At 42.5% G+C, this 19396-nt stretch overlaps 1 protein-coding gene across 1 annotated transcript in view; it reads left to right on the plus strand.

The window, feature by feature from the left end:
• Positions 1–527: 527 nt before the first annotated feature.
• Positions 528–19396, plus strand: part of col13a1 (collagen, type XIII, alpha 1) — a 151158-nt gene continuing 132289 nt past the window's right edge. Inside the window, exons 1-3 of the mRNA XM_061911054.1 lie at positions 528–548; positions 5752–5787; positions 16512–16538. Of these exons, the coding sequence (XP_061767038.1) occupies positions 5767–5787; positions 16512–16538 (48 nt within the window). The 5' untranslated portion in view covers positions 528–548; positions 5752–5766. The remainder of the gene's footprint in view (positions 549–5751; positions 5788–16511; positions 16539–19396) is intronic.

The raw sequence follows: 19396 nt of genomic DNA on the forward strand, positions 1-19396 counted from the left end.
TTGTTAATACACACTAATGGATATTACACATACAGTCTCCAAGCCAGAAGCGTATTAAAAAGTTTTCAGTAACAAATGTGTCCGCATCATTTAACTTACTGTGTCATGAATTTCACTTTGTGAATTAATGAACTCCACTTCAACTCATAGACAGCATAAGCTCATTCCAAATGGTTAATAATTAATAAGTTATTGTTTTTCATACCTTCCATTGGTCTCAGTGTGATTACTGTTTGTACTATTTGTACTGATATAGTTTCGCATGAATATTTGTATTAGCCAATACTCAAGGCTCCCTTAACGGTATCGTATAGGAAGTGAAAATCAGGACAACCCTTCGATATATTATAATGTAAAATATGTTGGCCTTGGTTAAATAACGATTGCCGAAAACCACTGAATACAAATATTTCATATTTCTTATATGCTTCAGTTCAACAAAACATCCTTAACAATGTTTATTTTATGTCAGTGATAACCTCGTCCTTTTTGTTCCATCATTTCTCTCACTCCTTTTTCAGGGTCCACCTGGACGAGCAGGCTTTCCGGTAACTCGTCTTTTTTTTTAACATTTGTCTTTGTGTGTCTTTGCATGTCTTAGTAGTTAGCCATTGGTTCAGTGCTGATCTCCTCTTTTGCTTTCTACTGAACAGTTTCAAAAATAATAATTAGCTATGTGTAGTGTTGGGCATCAAGTATTGATGGGAACCTGGATGAGCAATTTGAATTTTTTTTACAAATAGTTCCACCAATTTAGCACAGAAACTCTGTTAGATAAGAATAATTTGAAGACATCCTTAATTGAAATTGCCTGTTATTGAAATGCAAACTAATAGGGATGAGTACCAAATGTGTTACCTTATAGGTAATGACCAAAATCGATCTGTACTATCAGGTACCAATTTACCTAAACTCAAAAAATGCCAATTTTGTGCACCTGGGCTGCATTTGATCTTACATTTGTTTGCAGACTTAGCAACTCACAAAGTTGGATCCCACGGTTTGCGTCCTCATGAACAAGCACATAGGTGGACCAAAAAGGTGTCATATAATTCATGTGATTGTTGCTCCAACTAGTGATTTGTTATAATCACCACCTTACAGTATATAAATAAACAGATCAACTCAAAATACGGCAACGATCATACAAACCCCGTTTCCATATGAGTTGGGAAATTGTATTAGATGTAAATATAAACGGAATGCAATGATTTGCAAATCCTTTTCAACTCATATTCAATTGAATGCACTCCAAAGACAAGCTATTTGATGTTCAAACTCATAAACTTTATTTTTTTTTGCAAATAATAATTTACTTATAATTTCATGGCTGCAACATGTGCCAAAGTAGTTCGGAAAGGGCATGTTCACCACTATCTTACATCACCTTTTCTTTTAACAACACTCAATAAATGTTTGGGAACTGAGGAAACTAATTGTTGAAGCTTTGAAAGTGGAATTCTTTCCCATTCTTGTTTTATGAAGAGCTTCAGTCGTTCAACAGTCCGGGATCTCCGCTGTCGTATTGTACGCTTCATAATGTGCCACACATTTTCGATGGGAGATAGGTCTGGACTGCAGGCGGGCCAGGAAAGTACACGCACTCTTTTTTTTACAAAGCCACACCGTTGTAACACATGCTGAATGTGGCTTGGCATTGTCTGGCTGAAATAAGCAGGAGTGTCCATGAAAAATACGGGGCTTAGAGGGCAGCATATGTTGTTCCAAAACCTGTATGTACCTTTCAGCATTAATGGTGCCTTCACAGATGTGTAAGTTACCCATGCTTTGGGCACTAATGCACCCACATATCATCACAGATGCTGGCTTTTGAACTTTGTGTCGATAACAGTCTGGATGGTTTGCTTCCCCATTGGTCCGGATGACACAATGTCGAATATTTCCAAAAACAATTTTAAATGTGAACTCGTCAGACACCAGAAAACTTTTCCGCTTTTCATCAGCCCATCTTAGATGATCCCGGGCCCTGAATGTTGTTGATAAATGGCTTTCGCTTTGCATAGTAGAGCTTTAACTTGGACTTACAGATGTAGCGACAAACTGTATTTAGTGACAGTGGTTTACTGAAGTTTTCCTAAGCCCATGTGGTGATATCCTTTAGAGATTGATGTCGGTTTTTGATACAGTGCCCTAAGGGATCGAAGGTCACGGTCAGTCAGTGTTGGTTTTCGGCCATGCCGCTTACGTGGAGTGATTTCTCCAGATTCTCTGAACCTTTTGATGATATTATGGACCGTAGATGTTGAAATCCCTAAATTGCTTGCAATTGCACTTTAAGAAACATTGTTCTTAAACTGTTTGACTATTTGCTCATGCAGTTGTGGACAAAGGGTGTACCTCGCCCCTTCCTTTCTTGTGAAAGACTGAGCATTTTTTTGGAAGCTGTTTTTATACCCAATCATGGCACCCACCTGTTCCCAATTAGCCTGCACACATGTGGGATGTTCCAAATAAGTGTTTGATGAGCATTCCTCAACTTTATCAGTATTTATTGCCACCTTTCCCAACTTCTTTGTCATGTGTTGCTGGCATCAAATTATAAAGTTAATGATTATTTGCAAAAAAAAAAAATGTTTATCAGTTTGAACGTCACATATGTTGTCTTTGTAGCATATTCAACTAAATATGGGTTGAAAATGATTTCCAAATCATTGTGTTCCATTTATATTTACATCTAACACAATTTCCCAACTCATAGGGAATTGGGGTTTGTAAATACATTTTATATCTAGATATCTAGAAGTGTGTGTAAAAATCAACATTAAACTCCAAAAATGTCATATCCTAAATCGGATTTGTACAGAATTGTGAGAAACATGAAATTAAATACTTGACCATACCAGAAGTTTCAATACATTCTCTACTGTATCATTAAGATTAAATATCCATCCATCCATCTTCTTCCGCTTATCCGAGGTCGGGTCGCGGGGGCAACAACCTAAGCAGGGAAACCCAGACTTCCCTTTCCCCAGCCACTTCGTCTAACTCTTCCCGGGGGATCCCGAGGCGTTCCCAGGCCAGCCGGGAGACATAGTCTTCCCAACGTGTCCTGGGTCTTCCCCGTGGCCTCCTACCGGTTGGACGTGCCCTAAACACCTCCCTAGGGAGGGGTTCGGGTGGCATCCTGACCAGATGCCCGAACCACCTCATCTGGCTCCTCTCAATGTGAAGGAGCAGCGGCTTTACTTTGAGTTCCTCCCGGATGGCAGAGCTTCTCACCCTATCTCTAAGGGAGAGCCCCGCCACACGACGGAGAAAACTCATTTCGGCCGCTTGTACCCGTGAGCTTATCCTTTCGGTCATGACCCAAAGCTCATGACCATAGGTGAGGATGGGAACGTAGATCGACCGGTAAATTGAGAGCTTTGCCTTCCGGCTCAGCTCCTTCTTCACCACAACGGATCGGTACGACGTCCGCATTACTGAAGACGCCGCACCGATCCGTCTGTCGATCTCACGATCCACTCTTCCCTCACTCGTGAACAAGACTCCTAGGTACTTGAACTTCTCCACTTGGGGCAGTGTCTCCTCCCCAACCCGGAGATGGCATTCCACCCTTTTCCGGGCGAGAACCATGGACTCGGACTTGGAGGTGCTGATTCTCATTCCGGTCGATTCACACTCGGCTGCAAACCGATCCAGTAAGAGCTGAAGATCCCGGTCAGATGAAGCCATCAGGACCACATCATCTGCAAAAGGCAGAGACCTAATCCTGCGGTCACCAAACCGGAACCCCTCAACGCCTTGACTGCACCTAGAAATTCTGTCCATAAAAGTTATGAACAGAATCGGTGACAAAGGACAGCCTTGGCGGAGTCCAACTCTCACTGGAAATGTGTTCGACTTACTGCAGGCAATGCGGACCAAGCTTTGGCACTGATCGTACAGGGAGCGGACCGCCACCATAAGACAGTCCGATACCCCATACTCTCTGAGCATTCCCCACAGGACTTCCCGAGGGACACGGTCGAATGCCTTCTCCAAGTCCACAAAGCACATGTAGACTGGTTTGGGCAAACTCCCATGCACCCTCAAGAACCCTGCGGAGAGTATAGAGCTGGTCCACAGTTCCACGACCAGGACGAAAACCACACTGTTCCTCCTGAATCCGAGGTTCGACTATCCGGCATAGCCTCCTCTCCAGTACACCTGAATAAACCTTACCGGGAAGGCTGAGGAGTGTGATCCCACGATAGTTGGAACACACCCTCCGGTCCCCCTTCTTAAAGAGAGGAACCACCACCCCGGTCTGCCAATCCAGAGGTACCGCCCCCGATGTCCACGCGATGCTGCAGAGTCTTGTAGAATCGTCTATATATTTAAGCTGTATTATTTTTACGATGTGTAAAAATAAAATCTAAGAGATATTCAAACTTGTGAACCACAATTAATGTTTTTAAAAATGCCACGTTGAAATAAAAGACGATTCTATTTAATCTTAATGATACAGTAGAGAATGTATGGAAACTTCTGGTATGGTCAAGTATTTAATTTCATGTTTCTCACAATTCTGTACAAATCCGATTTAAAATATGACAATTTTGGAGTTTAATGTTGATTTTTACAAGTTTCATTTACAAGTTGATTTTTTAAGTTGTACATTGGGTTATGAGTTTAGTGGATAATGTGATGGAACTCGAACATTGAAAAGCTTGTATTGCAAAACGGTGTCACCCATTCAAATGAAGTGAAATCAATTTAATTGGTAGTTGCCCCCTCCCCTCCTGTTGTATAATTCTGACAGCTTGTTGGACCACTCTCCTTGTTCAAAAGGATTGAAGTCGGGGGTTTGTGAGAGCCATTCTAGCAACGTAATGTCAGCCTGCTTTATTGTTTTGATTTTCTCTTGGCTAATGTTCTGCACATTTGAAAAACATTTAACATCCACACCAGTGGCATCGTAAAAAATCTTTCCCCATGTAAAACGTTCATTTTGGCCAACTTGATTGGTTTTGGAGGTAGCATCCAACCATGCTTGTCTCCTGCATATGCACGTTATGTGTTTGTGGACTAATAGCTCAATCGTTGTCTCGTATAACAATCAAACTCGTGTTCAGAATGTATCTGGTCAGTCCACAAGTCCAGTGGCTGTGTTAGGTTTAGGTTTGCTAATACGGTTCTGCCTTGGAGGCTTTATACGTGTAAAGTAATGTGAAATTTCAATTATTGGATACTGTTTTATATTGACAAATGTGCTGTTTTAGACTGCAATATATACAGAATGTTTAGCTTGTGTGCTATGTTGTGCTTAGCTGGTGTGTTGCTGCTAGCTCCTAGTAGCCTACTAGTCTACAATGTTTACCTTGTGTAAATGACTTGACTAAAATGCAAACAGGTTCCGATATATTATGTCTAAAATAATATATCAACAAACTGAATTGAAATGGCTATGCTTGTCTAATCTATTGAATGTTAGCCTCCTTCACAGTGTTTGTGCTACAGCTTTTTCACTGCCAGCATGATCGACCCATGCTAACAGTAAAGTATTTTTAACTGTCCTTAAAATGATTTCATGACATTGGGACTTGTGCAAACTCAAAAAATTTGGTGACAAAGCACTTGATATCATTTTACTTATGTTAGTAAAGGAAGTCTGGCATACACAAGAGCTCTGTAATGGCTTTAAGTTAACAAGGAGTTGGCTCGTCCAAATGTCAAGTTATTGTTTAGCAAGTCAACTTGTGCTACTCTAACATTAAACCCTATTCCTTCCTAATTTACATTGGTCAGGGTGACAAAGGAAGTATGGGGATTCCAGGACGAATGGTGAGTCATTTCTATTTGGGCATCAAATATATCATAGTATTGTCTTTGTATTGTTTTGACCAACAATTTATAAAGCACCAGATATCCACTTGTTGAGAGATTAAAGTTAATACAAATTAAACAAGGCTCTGCTTTTGGGTACAGTATGATTGTATATGGGGCTTTTAGTTCCCACCGCCAACTGCAATACAGGAGGTCCTCACTCTACGCATTAGTTCCATTCCTTCGGCGGCATTGTAAGTCCAGTCACAAACCTAAGTCAATCACTCTTTACAGAACACATGACCAACAATTCCTTACTTGTATCCTTTTTTACAAAGGCTGCTAATTTGGTTGCTGACGTATGGCGTAACATATTGCATGATTTCCAGTTGTATTATTTTGGTCGGTGTGATGAATTAAGAATCCAAATGAATAGAAACACTATGAATGGCTAGAAGACTGAACGACACACTACTTACGGAAGGACACTGCAGCACCTGCAGTGAGCAAACTCGTCCAAAAGATGGCGCCATAGCATACATAATGAAACACCTCCTCAGTGTATTTACTTGTTTGTTTGTTTTAGCCGCACAGTCTTTTAAGCCGCAGAGTTCAAAGTATGTCAAAAGGGAAAAAAAGTAGTGACTTATTGTCCGAACTTTCTTCTTTGCTTATGGGAGTGCATCGAAAACGCAACAAACGTTGTAACACGTAGGTGGCGCTTCAAGGCAACCGCAGTGTTTGTCGTCGGCGTGTGCCTTCGATTTTTAAATGTGTTTTTAAGCTGTTCCTGTATTTTTTAATCGTAACATCTTCAAGGCAACGTGCTGGGAGCAGTTCTATGCATCAGTGTGTGGCCATCGGTAGGATTCAAACGAGATGGAAGGACTAAATAATCGCAAATATCCTCCACACTTCCTAATGAGCTTGAAGGGACACGCAGCCCAGCTGAATGGAATCATAAAAGAGACGCTGAGAAGCATTGGAATAGCCCGCAAAAGAAGCCGTGCGCGAGGATCTAAAGCCGGTAAAAACAGGCGGCGGAAAATAACAGTTACAGAAGGACACAGACCGAGCCCCATGCAAAGAAGAAAAAGGGTCAGTGTCCTGGCTGAAATACGTTGTGTTAAACCTGACCGAGAGACGCCGCGCATGCCGAAGTTAACTCTCTGCAACGCGAGGTTTTTGATAAACAAAACTGACGAATATGAACTGTTGCTTAAAACTTTAGATGCAGACATTGGATGCGTTACTGAGACATGGGCGCACAATAATATTCCGGATGAATTGTTGTCAGTCACGGACTACCAACTATTTAGGAGAGACAGAAGTGGAAAAAATGGGGGGGGCGTGGCCGTGTACTGTCATGAGAGACTGCAGGCAAAGAGAAGGAGGGACCTGGAGAGTGATGACTTTGAATGTGCATGAGTTCAAATACAACCGCGCCGGACCCCCAGCATATTTGTGGGAAATCCATATCACCCACCATGGGCAGACAAAAAAATCGTGCCAGGACCAAGTCCTGGAGTATTTAATAACCATCATAGACACAATTAAAGCGTCTTCCCCCATATGGGGCTATATTTATGTGGTGATTTTAATAAACTGCCCACAAAAATGCTGACCTCCTCCCACCCCGATATTCGGCAGTTAGTTAAACATCATACATGTGGGCAAGCCACCCTAGATCTAATTTTTACGAACATGGCTAACTTCTACGGCCCCCCCAACCACCCTTGCCCCCCTAGGTGCAAGCGACCACAAGTGCTTGGTGCTGAGCCCAGTAAATACAACAGGGCAGAAACAACAGGTGAAGAGGAGGAGGGCTCGATTAGTGACCACAGAAAGAAAAGAGGCTCTGTCAACATGCATCGCTATGACTGACTGGTCTGCTGTCTATGAGGCTGTGGACATCACTGCCAAAGCAGCAAGTTTTAACAACTATATCCAGACAGCAATGGACATATGCATGCCTGTGCGACTGAAAAAAATTACAAATGCGGACAAACCATGGATGACAGAGAAAATAAAACAGGCCATAAAGAAAAGACAAAAAGCCCACAATAAATGGGGGAAAGTAGGAAAATGGAGAGAAATCCGAAACTCCGTCCAAAGACTTATACGCAAGGCAAAGATTAGATATTATGAAAATGAAATGCAAAACCTAAAGAAAAAGAACCCCAAGGAGTGGTGGGACTTTATATATAAAGGACTAGGACGCGCTAAATCATCAACTGATGGAAGAATCAAAATACAAGAAGTTGAAGAGGACAAAGCTGCAGAAGCCCTGAACAACTTCTTTGCGGAGTCGTGGACTAAAGCAACACCCTATTGTGTATATCCCCTACCAAGACCAACCCATAGCGACATCTGTAGCATTGGTGAGATGAAGCTAGCCCTCACTCGGCTGGACCCCCAGAAAGCAAGTGGGCCGGATGACATTCCCACCTGTCTGCTGAAAGAACATGCAGAAGACCTGGCACCGGTCATCACACATCTGGCCAACTGCTCTTTCCAACAGGGGTGTGTCCCCGATGTATGGAAAGAGTCAAATGTCTGTCCCATACCCAAAGGCCAAGACCCTGGCTCAATCTCAGACTGGCGTCCTATCTCACTAACTTCTTGTGTGGGGAAAACCATAGAACGTTTTGTGTTGAAAAAGCTTATGCCAACCGTGCTGGACGTGTAAAAAAATCAATATGCATATCTGCCTAAGCACAGTACAACAACGGCTCTAGTCAGGGCAATGCACACCTGGCTTTCCGAAACCGACTCCAAACCAACGATGGTGAGAGTACTGTTGGCAGATATGTCAAAAGCTTTTGATGTAATTGACCATGGCATCTTGATGCAAAACATATTGGACTTAGGACTGTGCCCATATCTGACAGCCTGGCTCCATAGTTACATCTCAGGAAGGAGACAGAGTGGTGGCAAATGGAGTTCATAGCCCCTGGATTGAAGTTACATCTGGGGTACCACAAGGGGGTGTTGTCTCCCCATATGTCTTCCTCCTTTACATGGCCAGCCGGAATGCTGTGTTTGAGGACACCCTTGATGTGGGGTATGCAGACGACATCGGGCTATCGAGAGCGATCCCTATATCCAGCATCATGTCAGACACAACCATGTGCCAGGAGGCACAAAGGCTGGACGAATGGGCAGCAAATAAAAAAATTATACTTAACGGGAAGAAGTCAGTAGAACTCCGAATATGTTTTGCCCGTAATCCACCACAACCTCCTGCACTGATGTTGGGGGGACAGGAGGTCCCTGTCGTGGAAACAACAAAGTACCTGGGTTACCACCTCGACCAAAACCTCACTGGAGATGTGCACATCGAGAAGGCAATAAAAACCGCCTCCAAGCGGCTGCACTACCTCACAGTCATGGCGAGACATGGACTACCTACCAACGACCTTGTTACCATCTACACCACTCTCATCAGGCCGTGTCTGGAATATAGCTCAGTGCTCTTAGTGGGCTGCTCCAAAAAACAACAGGCAGAGCTAGAGCGAGTCCAGAAACGTGCCTGTAAAATCATTACAAGGAGAGCTGGAAACATCTCACAACCCCTACCATCACTCCAGACCAGGAGAGAGGAGGCTGCAGTGAAGCTGGTCAGGGATATGCATGATGAGCAACATCCTTTGCATGACCTGCTACCTCCAACACGAGGCAGCCGCACTGCCAGGACATTGAGGAACCAACATAAGCTGGCTGAACCCGAGCCCAGAGCAAAGACAAAGAGACTTAAAAACTCTACCCTGCATGCAGCAATTAAACTGTATAATGACACTAATTAAATAAGTAATATAGTTATATACCAGACTGCTAACAGTTTCCATGCTACTGCTGCCCTGAGGATGTTCAAAATTTTAAAAATACTGTTTGTTCTTTTAATTTTTTATTGTTGTTTGTTTGATATCTATTGTAAAGTTCAGCTGTTTTTTCAGTGGGGCCTTGGCTCCACTGCAAGCATGAATAAATAAAGTCAAGTCAAGTCAAGTCAACACAAGGACCGCCTGTATTAAACATCTGTGAATATTTTACGAGAACAGTCATGTAGTCAGTGCACCACAAATCCCAGTAATTTTCTGTTGATGCCATTAATTCAAGTAGAACATTTCCACAATGTATGTTTGAAAACATTTACACCTGACAGTTTAACCAATTATGAGCAATGGTATAAGCAGTGGAAATGTTAATAATGCCCCTTTATGATAGATCAGTCAAAAAGAACACATTTGGTTTAGGGAGAGTTGTGTCAAATATTGTACAAACCTGGGTGGTCATAAACAAGTAGCCTAGTCATAGAATGAATGTAATGTGATCACACCTCACAGGTTTTCAACTATAAAAGCCATTTTTCTAAGTGGAAGTAAATAGAGCGACCAGAAGTCATCGAAAGCTATGCTTCCTCTTTGTTTGTGCTCACAAATTCACATCATTTTATTATTGCCGGTATCACAAATATTTTATGACTGCCACCTTAAAAAAATGTGCATATTCGGGAAAATTGGAATAAGTTGAATGTGGACTCTGACTGTGTTGGGGTGGAAGGGAGAGGTACTACCTTTAAGGATGATACGGTCGCAGCTGTATTGCTGGTTGAAACCTTACTGGACCTCACCAACACCCAGCTCTTGTTTATGGCTCCAAGTAGCAGAATTTCTGCGGCCACACCACGATAAACTGCTTCGACCGGCAGGCTGAACTAGACAAACGTCGCCAGTGGTTCGTTGGCCCCCCGGTAAGAACTTGGAGAGGAGATAGGCACCACCAGGCGTATTTGCCTAATGAAATGTCATGATGGAAAAACAGTCAAGTTTCTACATGCCGGATCAGTCGAGGCCCTGAAAAACAACGACCGCGCTACCCACTCCCTTGCCCCAGGGTGGGGGCGACAAGTTTACTACTGGGACAAGATCAAGATCAACGTCAACACCCAGCCTTTCAAAGAATGACACCATTGTAGGGACATGGAACGTCCGCACACTGAATGCTTTTGGGAAAGTGAAGGAACTGAGCCATGAACTAGACAGATACAGATGGGACATCCTTGGTTTGGCTGAGGTCAGTTGGACTAGCTGTGGTGATACTACCACAGAAGAAGGCCACAATCTATGGTATAGCGGAGAGGACTGTAGACATCAACATGGAGTTGGTGTTATTGTCAACAAAAGCAATATAAACTCAGTCATCAACTGCACACCTATATCCAGCAGGCTCATCAGCATCCGAAGCGCTGCGCGGCCCATGAGTTTAACCATCATTCAAGTGTTTGCCCCAATTATGATGATGAAGCAGTTGAAACCTTCTCTGAGTAGCTAGGGAACACCATCAAGAAAAGGCCCAAGAAGGACTTTCTAATCATCAAAGGAGACTGGAATGCCAAAATAGGTACCGATGCATACAACCACTGGGGAGGAACAGCGGAGCTAGGTGAAACAAACGACACAGGACTGCAACTTCTGGACTTTGCTAAAAGCCACAAGCTCACTGTAGCCAATACACTGTATCCACATAAAACCTCTCGGAGAACAACCTGGCATGCAACGAACGGAAAGATACATACCAAATCGACTAATACTCACGCCACAAAGGTTCAAGTCAAGCATCAACAAAAACCGAACCAGAACATTTCCTGGTGCGGACATAGGTAGTGACCACGATAAGGTATTAAAGACGCCTAAACTTAAACTGAAGACTCCAAAAAAAACCACTAACCCAGGCATTAGATTTAGTCTAGACAGACTTCAAGACGGGGCGGCATAGCTCGGTTGGTAGAGTAACCGTGTCAGCAACTTGAGGGTCGCAGGTTCGATTCCCGCTTGTGCCATCTTAGTTACTGCCGTTGTGTTCTTGGGCAAGACACGTTACCCACCTGCTCCCAGTGCCACCCACACTGGTTTAAATGTAACTTAGATATTGGGTGTCACTATGTAAAGTGCTTTGAGTCACTTGAGAAAAGCGCTATATAAATATAATTCACTTCACTTCACAAGACCCACAAGTTGCAGGAATATTTGAGGCAAACATAGAAAGGAAATTTGCAACACTTATCTTAGTACAAGACTCACTGACAGATAACATGGAGAAAGCAATCATAGAATCAGCAACTGAAGTACTAGGGAAGGACAGGAAGAACAACAAACCATGGATCACTGATGACATCCTAGACCAATGTGACCTCAGAAGGGCCCTCAAAAAGACAAAGAAGGATGACCCAGAGGCAGCTAAGCAGCATACCTCTGTGAACAGAAACATCAGGAAGATAATAAGGGAAGCAAAAGAAAAGTGGATCACAGAACAGTGTGAAAGCATAGATGCAGGGATACGGCAGGGCAACAGTAATGCAGCCTACGCAACGCTGAAGAAACTGACGGACACAATAACCTATAGCCACAGTAATAGAAGACAAGCATGGATCTCTACTAACAGAGAAAGCAGAAATAACCCAACGGTGGATAGAGTATTGCCAGGAACTACAACTATACAATATCACCAGACCCCACCATACTAACCAATACCATGAAGCCCAACGGCGAATGCAAGGATGCACCAATACTGCAAGGTGAAGTAGAGGAGGCAATAAAGAGCCTAAAAATCGGCAAATCACCAGGCAGAGCTTTGGAAGCATGGGGGGCCAAGCACTATAACTGCGCTGACACACATCTGCCAAAAGATTTGGGAAACCAAGCAGTGGGCCCAAAAATGGACCCAATCTCTTATCATCCCCCTCCATAAGAAAGGGAATTCAAGGCAGTGCCAAAATTACAGAACCATCACCCTCACCTGTCACGCTAGCAAAGTAATGCTGCGGATAATCCTGAATAGACTGAGGAACAAGGCAGAGGAAATCCTCTCCGAGGAACAGGCTGGATTCAGACCAAAACGGAGCACCACAGAACAGATCTTCAATGTCAGACTACTGATTGAGAAGCACCTTCAGCACCAGCACAACTTATACCACAACTTCATTGACTTTAAAAAAGCATTTGACCATGTCTGGCATGAAGGACTATGGCAGGTTCTCAGAAACTACAACTTTGACAATAATCTCATACAGGTCATCCAAGCACTTTACACAGACTCAAGCAGTGCAGTTCTCATAAACAACAGCATTGGAGAACCTTTTAAAACATCTATTGGTGTCCGCCAAGGCTGTCCCATCTCCCCTGTCCTATTTAATGTCTTGCTGGAGAACATCATGGAAAAAGCACTCCAACAATTCCACACCTCCGTTACCATCGGAGGGAGACCCATCTCCAACTTTCGCTTTGCGGATGACATCGACCTTATGGGAAAAAGTCAGGCTGAACTCCAGGAACTGACCACCAGACTGGAGGAGACGGCCAGAGCTTATGGAATGGAGATAAGTGCAGAGAAGAGCAAGATCTTGGTCAACAGTCACAATCTCTTACTACCACCAAATATCACATTTAATGGACAAACCATGGAGGAAGTAAAGGACTTTAAGTACCTCGGTCCTTTGTGAGTGAAGATGGCAGCTCCGCAAAATGAGATCAGAGCAAGAATCGGCATAGCAACATCAGCCATGACAAGACTGACCAGTATATGGAAAAGCATTACCATCAGCTTCCAGGTGAAGGTCAGACTCTACAAGTCACTTGTTCTTTCCACCCTACTCTATGGTTGTGAGAGCTGGACGCTCACAGCGGACACTGAGTGCAGGATACAGTCCTTTGAAAGCAAGTGTTACAGAAGAATGCTACATATATCATACAGTGAACACCGGACAAATGATTATGTTAGACAGCTAGTTACTACCCATGCTGGCGAACAGGAACCTCCACTCTCAACAGTTAAACGTCGCAAGCTGACCTGGTTTGGCCATGTCACAAGGCACAGCTCCCTGTCAAAGACCATCCTGCAGGGAACAGTAGAGCGGAAGCGGAGACGAGGCTGGCAGAGAAAGGCCCGGATGGACAACATCAAAGAATGGACTGGCTGCAGCTTCCAAACCCTGCTACGAACAGCAGAAGATCGCAGCGCTGGAGATCCCTGACTGCCCAAGCATCCACCATGACACCCATACGGCCTCCTAGGCCATGGGATGAGTGAGTGAGAGAGTGAGTGAGTACTGTGACAAAAGCAAACCGACCAAAACACGATTGCTCAGGGGCTACACGTCTGTTAAAGTTAACTAAGCACTTCAACTGAAGTTTTGCTGTGTTACATTAAAGCTAGCTTAGTGGTTAGCATAGCATTTTGTCACCGGTTTTCTCTGGTTCGGGTAGGGGTGTCGCTTTTCCTCGTCCTGTCAGGATACTTGGAAGAAATTCACTTTATTTGCTGCCATAGAGGCAAGGATTAGAAACTCATCGGAGCATTTTTGCACATTTCTGTACTGATGTCCGTGAGAAAACTACATTGCATTGATGACACTTGGCAGATGTTTTTGTGATCCGGGCGCTGCTGGAAAACAGTTTGGGAGTCTGTAATGGACTGCCCATAATGGAGTGCTAGTATTAGAGATTTTAGACACAGTCTGATATAATCAGTTTTTTGTTGGCATTGAAGTAATATTCAATATCTGCTAGATCAGCACACCCCTAATTAAAAAAAAAATAATAATAATAATTTAAATAGCACAATGCAATTAATACTGCAAACAGTCACTGTTTATTTAAAATGTGTGTACATTTTATATATAAATGTCCAATTAATATTAAGTGCAAGTATAGAGCCGAGCATCAAGCATCCTCCTCTCATAAAGAGCTGAGGGACTTCATCCTTTCAAGTTGTTCAGTATTAGAGGGTGTTATGTGTTGTATTATTACAGTGCAACCTCTTGAAGTTGTCCCTGTTTATGTCAATAGCCCCGTTTCGGTTTGGTCAAATCATTCACCCAGTCCGAGGGGCATCAACATAAACAGCTTCTCCTTTTTGTAATTCAGCTTTAGAACACATTTAACATCTACACCTTTGGCAGAGTAAAGCGAAAAACAAGTTTCTCGAATGAGTTGGGGCCTGGGTCTTTTTGGGGCACATTTTATTACCCGATAGAGATGCGCGGTTTGCGGTCACAACCGCGGAGTTGGCGGATAAACCGCGGGTCAGGCGGGTGACATGACGAAAAAATTTATTTTAAATAGATTCGGGCGGGTGGCGGTTGAACCAATTCGGAAATATATATTAAAATAATCCCAGGAATGTAGGCTCATAAAACTTCTTCGTTTGTCTTGTCTTTATTGCACAAGATGTAATACAACCACACAACAGCTCTCATGCCTCTAACGCTTTTCCCGGGACAACGCGAACTCTCACTTCCTGTCGATAACGTCACTTCCCTATCTCTCCCGGAAGTCCCACCCCCCAGCCAAAGTCATTGGCTAACACCCCGTAGCCAGCCGCTACATTATACATAATTAAATATTATGTTGAACAGGTTCATTTAGCCTACTGACGTGTATTTATAATTGCTTGATTTATATAGGCTAGTAGGTAAAGTGTTGTACCTGACAACACTTGATGGTACAATCCATATATCACGTCACAGACAACGTCACGCTAACATCACGTGACACCTCTGATGAAAGCTGCAGACGCAAGGTAGCCCAAACTTGTCAGGTACAACACTTTACCTTACTAGCCTATAGAAATCAACCATTTATAAATAGTTAAATTAACACACATACGAAAAACGAGCAGCACTCTTTGAAACAGTACGTGGGCATATTTTTATTTTGAAGTGTCTCGTTTGGTCTGTCGACGGATGTAAGGAAGCTACTTTCGGGTATGGCCTACGAGGTATTTGTTGGTCATTTGTTGGTATTTTACTTGGTAAAATGTTTGATCCACATGCTATGCATGTTATTATTTTTACGTTTGTAAAGTGCTTTATTTATTACAGTTTTCACGGTGAATCTGAAGGGAAAGTAAGCCTTCAAATAAATCACTTCAAGGAAGCCATTGTGTCTGTGCTATTTGGAGGGAGTTACACTTTCTAACCTCACTAATGCCTTGCATCGTCTATATTAGATATGTAACAACGGGCGGGTGGCGGGCGGGTGTGGCTTTGATGAAATGTTGGTTCTGGTGGATGGCGGGTGGATGACGACTTTAGTGATGCGGTTGCGGATGATATAATTGTCTATTCGCGCATCTCTATTACCCGACATGTCCCCAAAAACATTGGGGCCATGGCACTCCAAATAGTACCACGGTCCCCAAGTACAGGATAAAATGGATATACCCCAAAAGTCCTGGTGCTCTAAAAGATCTAAAATGTACTAAAACAATACAGGAATGGGGCCACGGCGCAGCCCTTTTGGGTGAATTTTTGACCTTTTGGGCGATTTCATTTATCATTAGGTACCTCTTATAGACATTTAAAAAAAAAAACGTGTTAGGCTTAGGCTAAGTACCTTCTAGCCCTACAAGATCAATACCAGATTGTACTTATTTTGAGGGATGGATCTGTACCTCCTTACCTTAAATCGCATAATTATTCAGTACGTACTCAGCACTTCCCACAAAATACCTAATTTCTGACACATTGCATCTTCTTGAGCACAAATATTTACGGATTGAATTTGAAGCCATTAAGTGCAGACTGGATATACAAATAGTAGCCAGGAGTGTTTTTAACCTTGACTTGGCAAGTTTTCTGCATGCCCCCAGGCCCTCTCCATGTCTCTAACACTGGTTACTCTCTCTTTCTTCTGTGTCTCTCTTTACACATTCTTGCATGTGTCTGCTGTAATTGATCCCAGGGCTTTAAAGGACAAGCAGGGGAGAAGGTAAGTTTAGGTCCGTAGATATTTTTCTAACATATGCATTGGAGCTGTCTGCCACATAGGACCTTAAGAGTCCAATATCCAATAGTCTGTGGACTATGGGCAAAAGCTATGGTATTTGTTGTTTTGTAATTTTTAAGAGCACAGCAAATGGGGATCTTCACTAATAAACTGATCTCATTTGTGACTATTTACACCTCAAAAAGGCCAAAAGTCTTGGTAGAAATCGATAATTTTCTGAGGTTCAGTGAGGCTCGGTTCTGCGCCGAACAGCGCATGAGGCCCACACTTGAGTATCTATAGAGGAAGTAAACGCTGTAACAAGGTTTCTGTAGATGGAGCAGTGAGAGACGCTTCCTGCCCGAGCAAACTGGTTGAAGCTACACCTCGAGGCCAAGGCAGAGCCATATGCCATAGCCAAAATTCGGCGAATGCTAATACTGGTAACGTTAACATGTTAATATTTTCATGCAGAAAATTTGAAAGGTCCTTTCTTTCAAAAATAAGTTTGGCTATCCAAATACTTTGAATGCACACACTCTCTTGTTTTTGTATTATTTTTTTATGACTGAGTCGTAAAACTGGAGTAGCACGAAATAAAGTTATGGTTGCATGTTGCAAATAGGGAACATGCGCAAATAGATTGTTAGCTCAGTAAATTGCTCTGTGATAAGCATGTTAGAGTGCTAGCTTTTATTTAGCTATTTTTGCAGGTATACACCTCTGAATCAAATACTTTATTTTAGGCGGGATAACAATTGGTATGTCAACTATTAGTATGTTAGCAGGCTAACTTTTTTGCTCATTTGACAGATATATATATATATACTGGAACATTTTGTTTCTTGACACTATCTGGCTCGCATGCTAACTGTTAGCATTTTAGTACAGTTTCGGCTTTTCAACAGTCACACAGTTTCTACTGAACTTGCTTTTTCTTGTTGTTTATGTTGCTCTGAAAGTGGAGGAAAAGGCGTTGAATTAAAAAAATATATTTTTGCAGGGAGGATAAAGTAGAACCATACTGACAATTCTGCATTCAAAAAAAGCCGACCAATCACGCAAGGTTCACATTTCCAGAGGTTTACGTCAAGCTGAAATAGAGGGTTTAGAAGGCGATGAGCAAGCAAAGCTTTAGTATCTGGGAGTTTGTAGTAGCTACTGTACAGAAGCGTTGACAGTTCTAACTGTCGAATTTTACGCTTCATAATGCGCCACACATTTTCGATGGGAGACATGCGTGTACTGCAGGCGGGCCAGGAAAGTACCCGCACTCTTTTTTTACGAAGCCGCGCTGTTGTAACACGTGCTGAATGTGGCTTGGCATTGTCTTGCTGAAATAAGCAGGGGCATCCATGAAAAAGACAACGCTTAGATTGCAGCATATGTTGTTCCAAAACCTGTATGTACCTTTTAGCATTAATGGTGCCTTCACAGATCTGCAAGTTACCCATTCCATGGGCACTAATGCACCCCCATACCATCACAGTTGCTGGCTTTTGAACTTTGCGTCAATAACAGTCTGGGTGGTTCGCTTCCCCTTTGGTCCGGATGACACGGTGTCGAATATTTCGAAAAACAATTTGAAATGTGGACTTGTTAGACCACAGAACACTTTTCCACTTTGCATCAGTCCATCTTAGATGATCTCGGGCCCAAGAAGCCGGCGGCGTTTCTGGATGTTGTTGATAAATGGCTTTCGCTTTGCATAGTACAGCTTTAACTTGCACTTACAGATGTTGCGACGAACTGTATTTAGTGACAATGGTTTTCTGAAGTGCCGCCTGCATGTTTTGTGTGGGAGGAGTACCCAGAAAAAACCTGGAAGTAAAATTTGAGATACGAACCCGGATCTCCTGACTGTGGTCTACATGCTAACCGCTAATGAGTATACAGTGTTGGGCAAGTTACTTGTAAAACTTATTAATGGAGGTAATGGGATGTTTTTATAAGGGCTTAATCGGCAGAATAGAGTGACTCCCATTAGCTCCATTGTAAGCGGACTTTTGATCGCATGTATTTAATATTTAGAATGCATAAAATAATAAAAACGTGTTCTTGTCCTACATAAGGACTGTGAATGATAGGCAAAACTGTTTTAATTTCTGGAAATACCTGAAAGTGTGTCCTCAAATACGTGTTGGACATAGACAAGAGCTTATTTTTGAGTTTGCACAGTAAACATTGAAATTAATATTTACTTTGTTCTATTATATCTAAGTGTGGCAGTTTCACTTTCCCATCGTGGCTACACCATCAGATAATTGGCAGGCACATTTTTAATCAGTCTATGACTGGTTGTGGTCGGCAAGAGGACAGGTAAGTGTTGTTACACGGTAGATATGTGTTTAAGGTGTACAAAATACCTTGGAAAACCACGCAAGTGAGAAATTTAGTTAACCTCGACCATCTGCTACTTGTAGCGCCTCGACTGCCCAACACTGTTAGTATGATCGTAATTGCATGTAAAGACTACACGATAAGTCAAATCGCAAATCATTAGTATTACTTTCACACATCCTGTTTGAGGGTTTGTGATTGATTCCAATTAAAACCAATCCATTTATTTTAGTCTATATTTTCCATTTATGGTCTTGGTCCTATCTTATACATCCTGAGAGCCAACGTCAGCTTGTTGTAAGGAAGATACGGACGCATACCCTAAGTCTTTCATCAGTCAGGTGTATCAATTAAAATATTTGTACTGATATTATTTAGATGTGATGTGATTTAAATTATTTTATAACCTAAGAAAATTACCAAAAATATAGCTCATAATTAGATCTAAATCCACAGGAGAGAAGAGCCAACACATATACTGTCTGTATATATATATATATATATATATATATATATATATA

The sequence above is a fragment of the Nerophis ophidion genome, linkage group LG09, assembly GCF_033978795.1.
Source record: "Nerophis ophidion isolate RoL-2023_Sa linkage group LG09, RoL_Noph_v1.0, whole genome shotgun sequence".
NCBI lineage: Eukaryota > Metazoa > Chordata > Actinopteri > Syngnathiformes > Syngnathidae > Nerophis > Nerophis ophidion.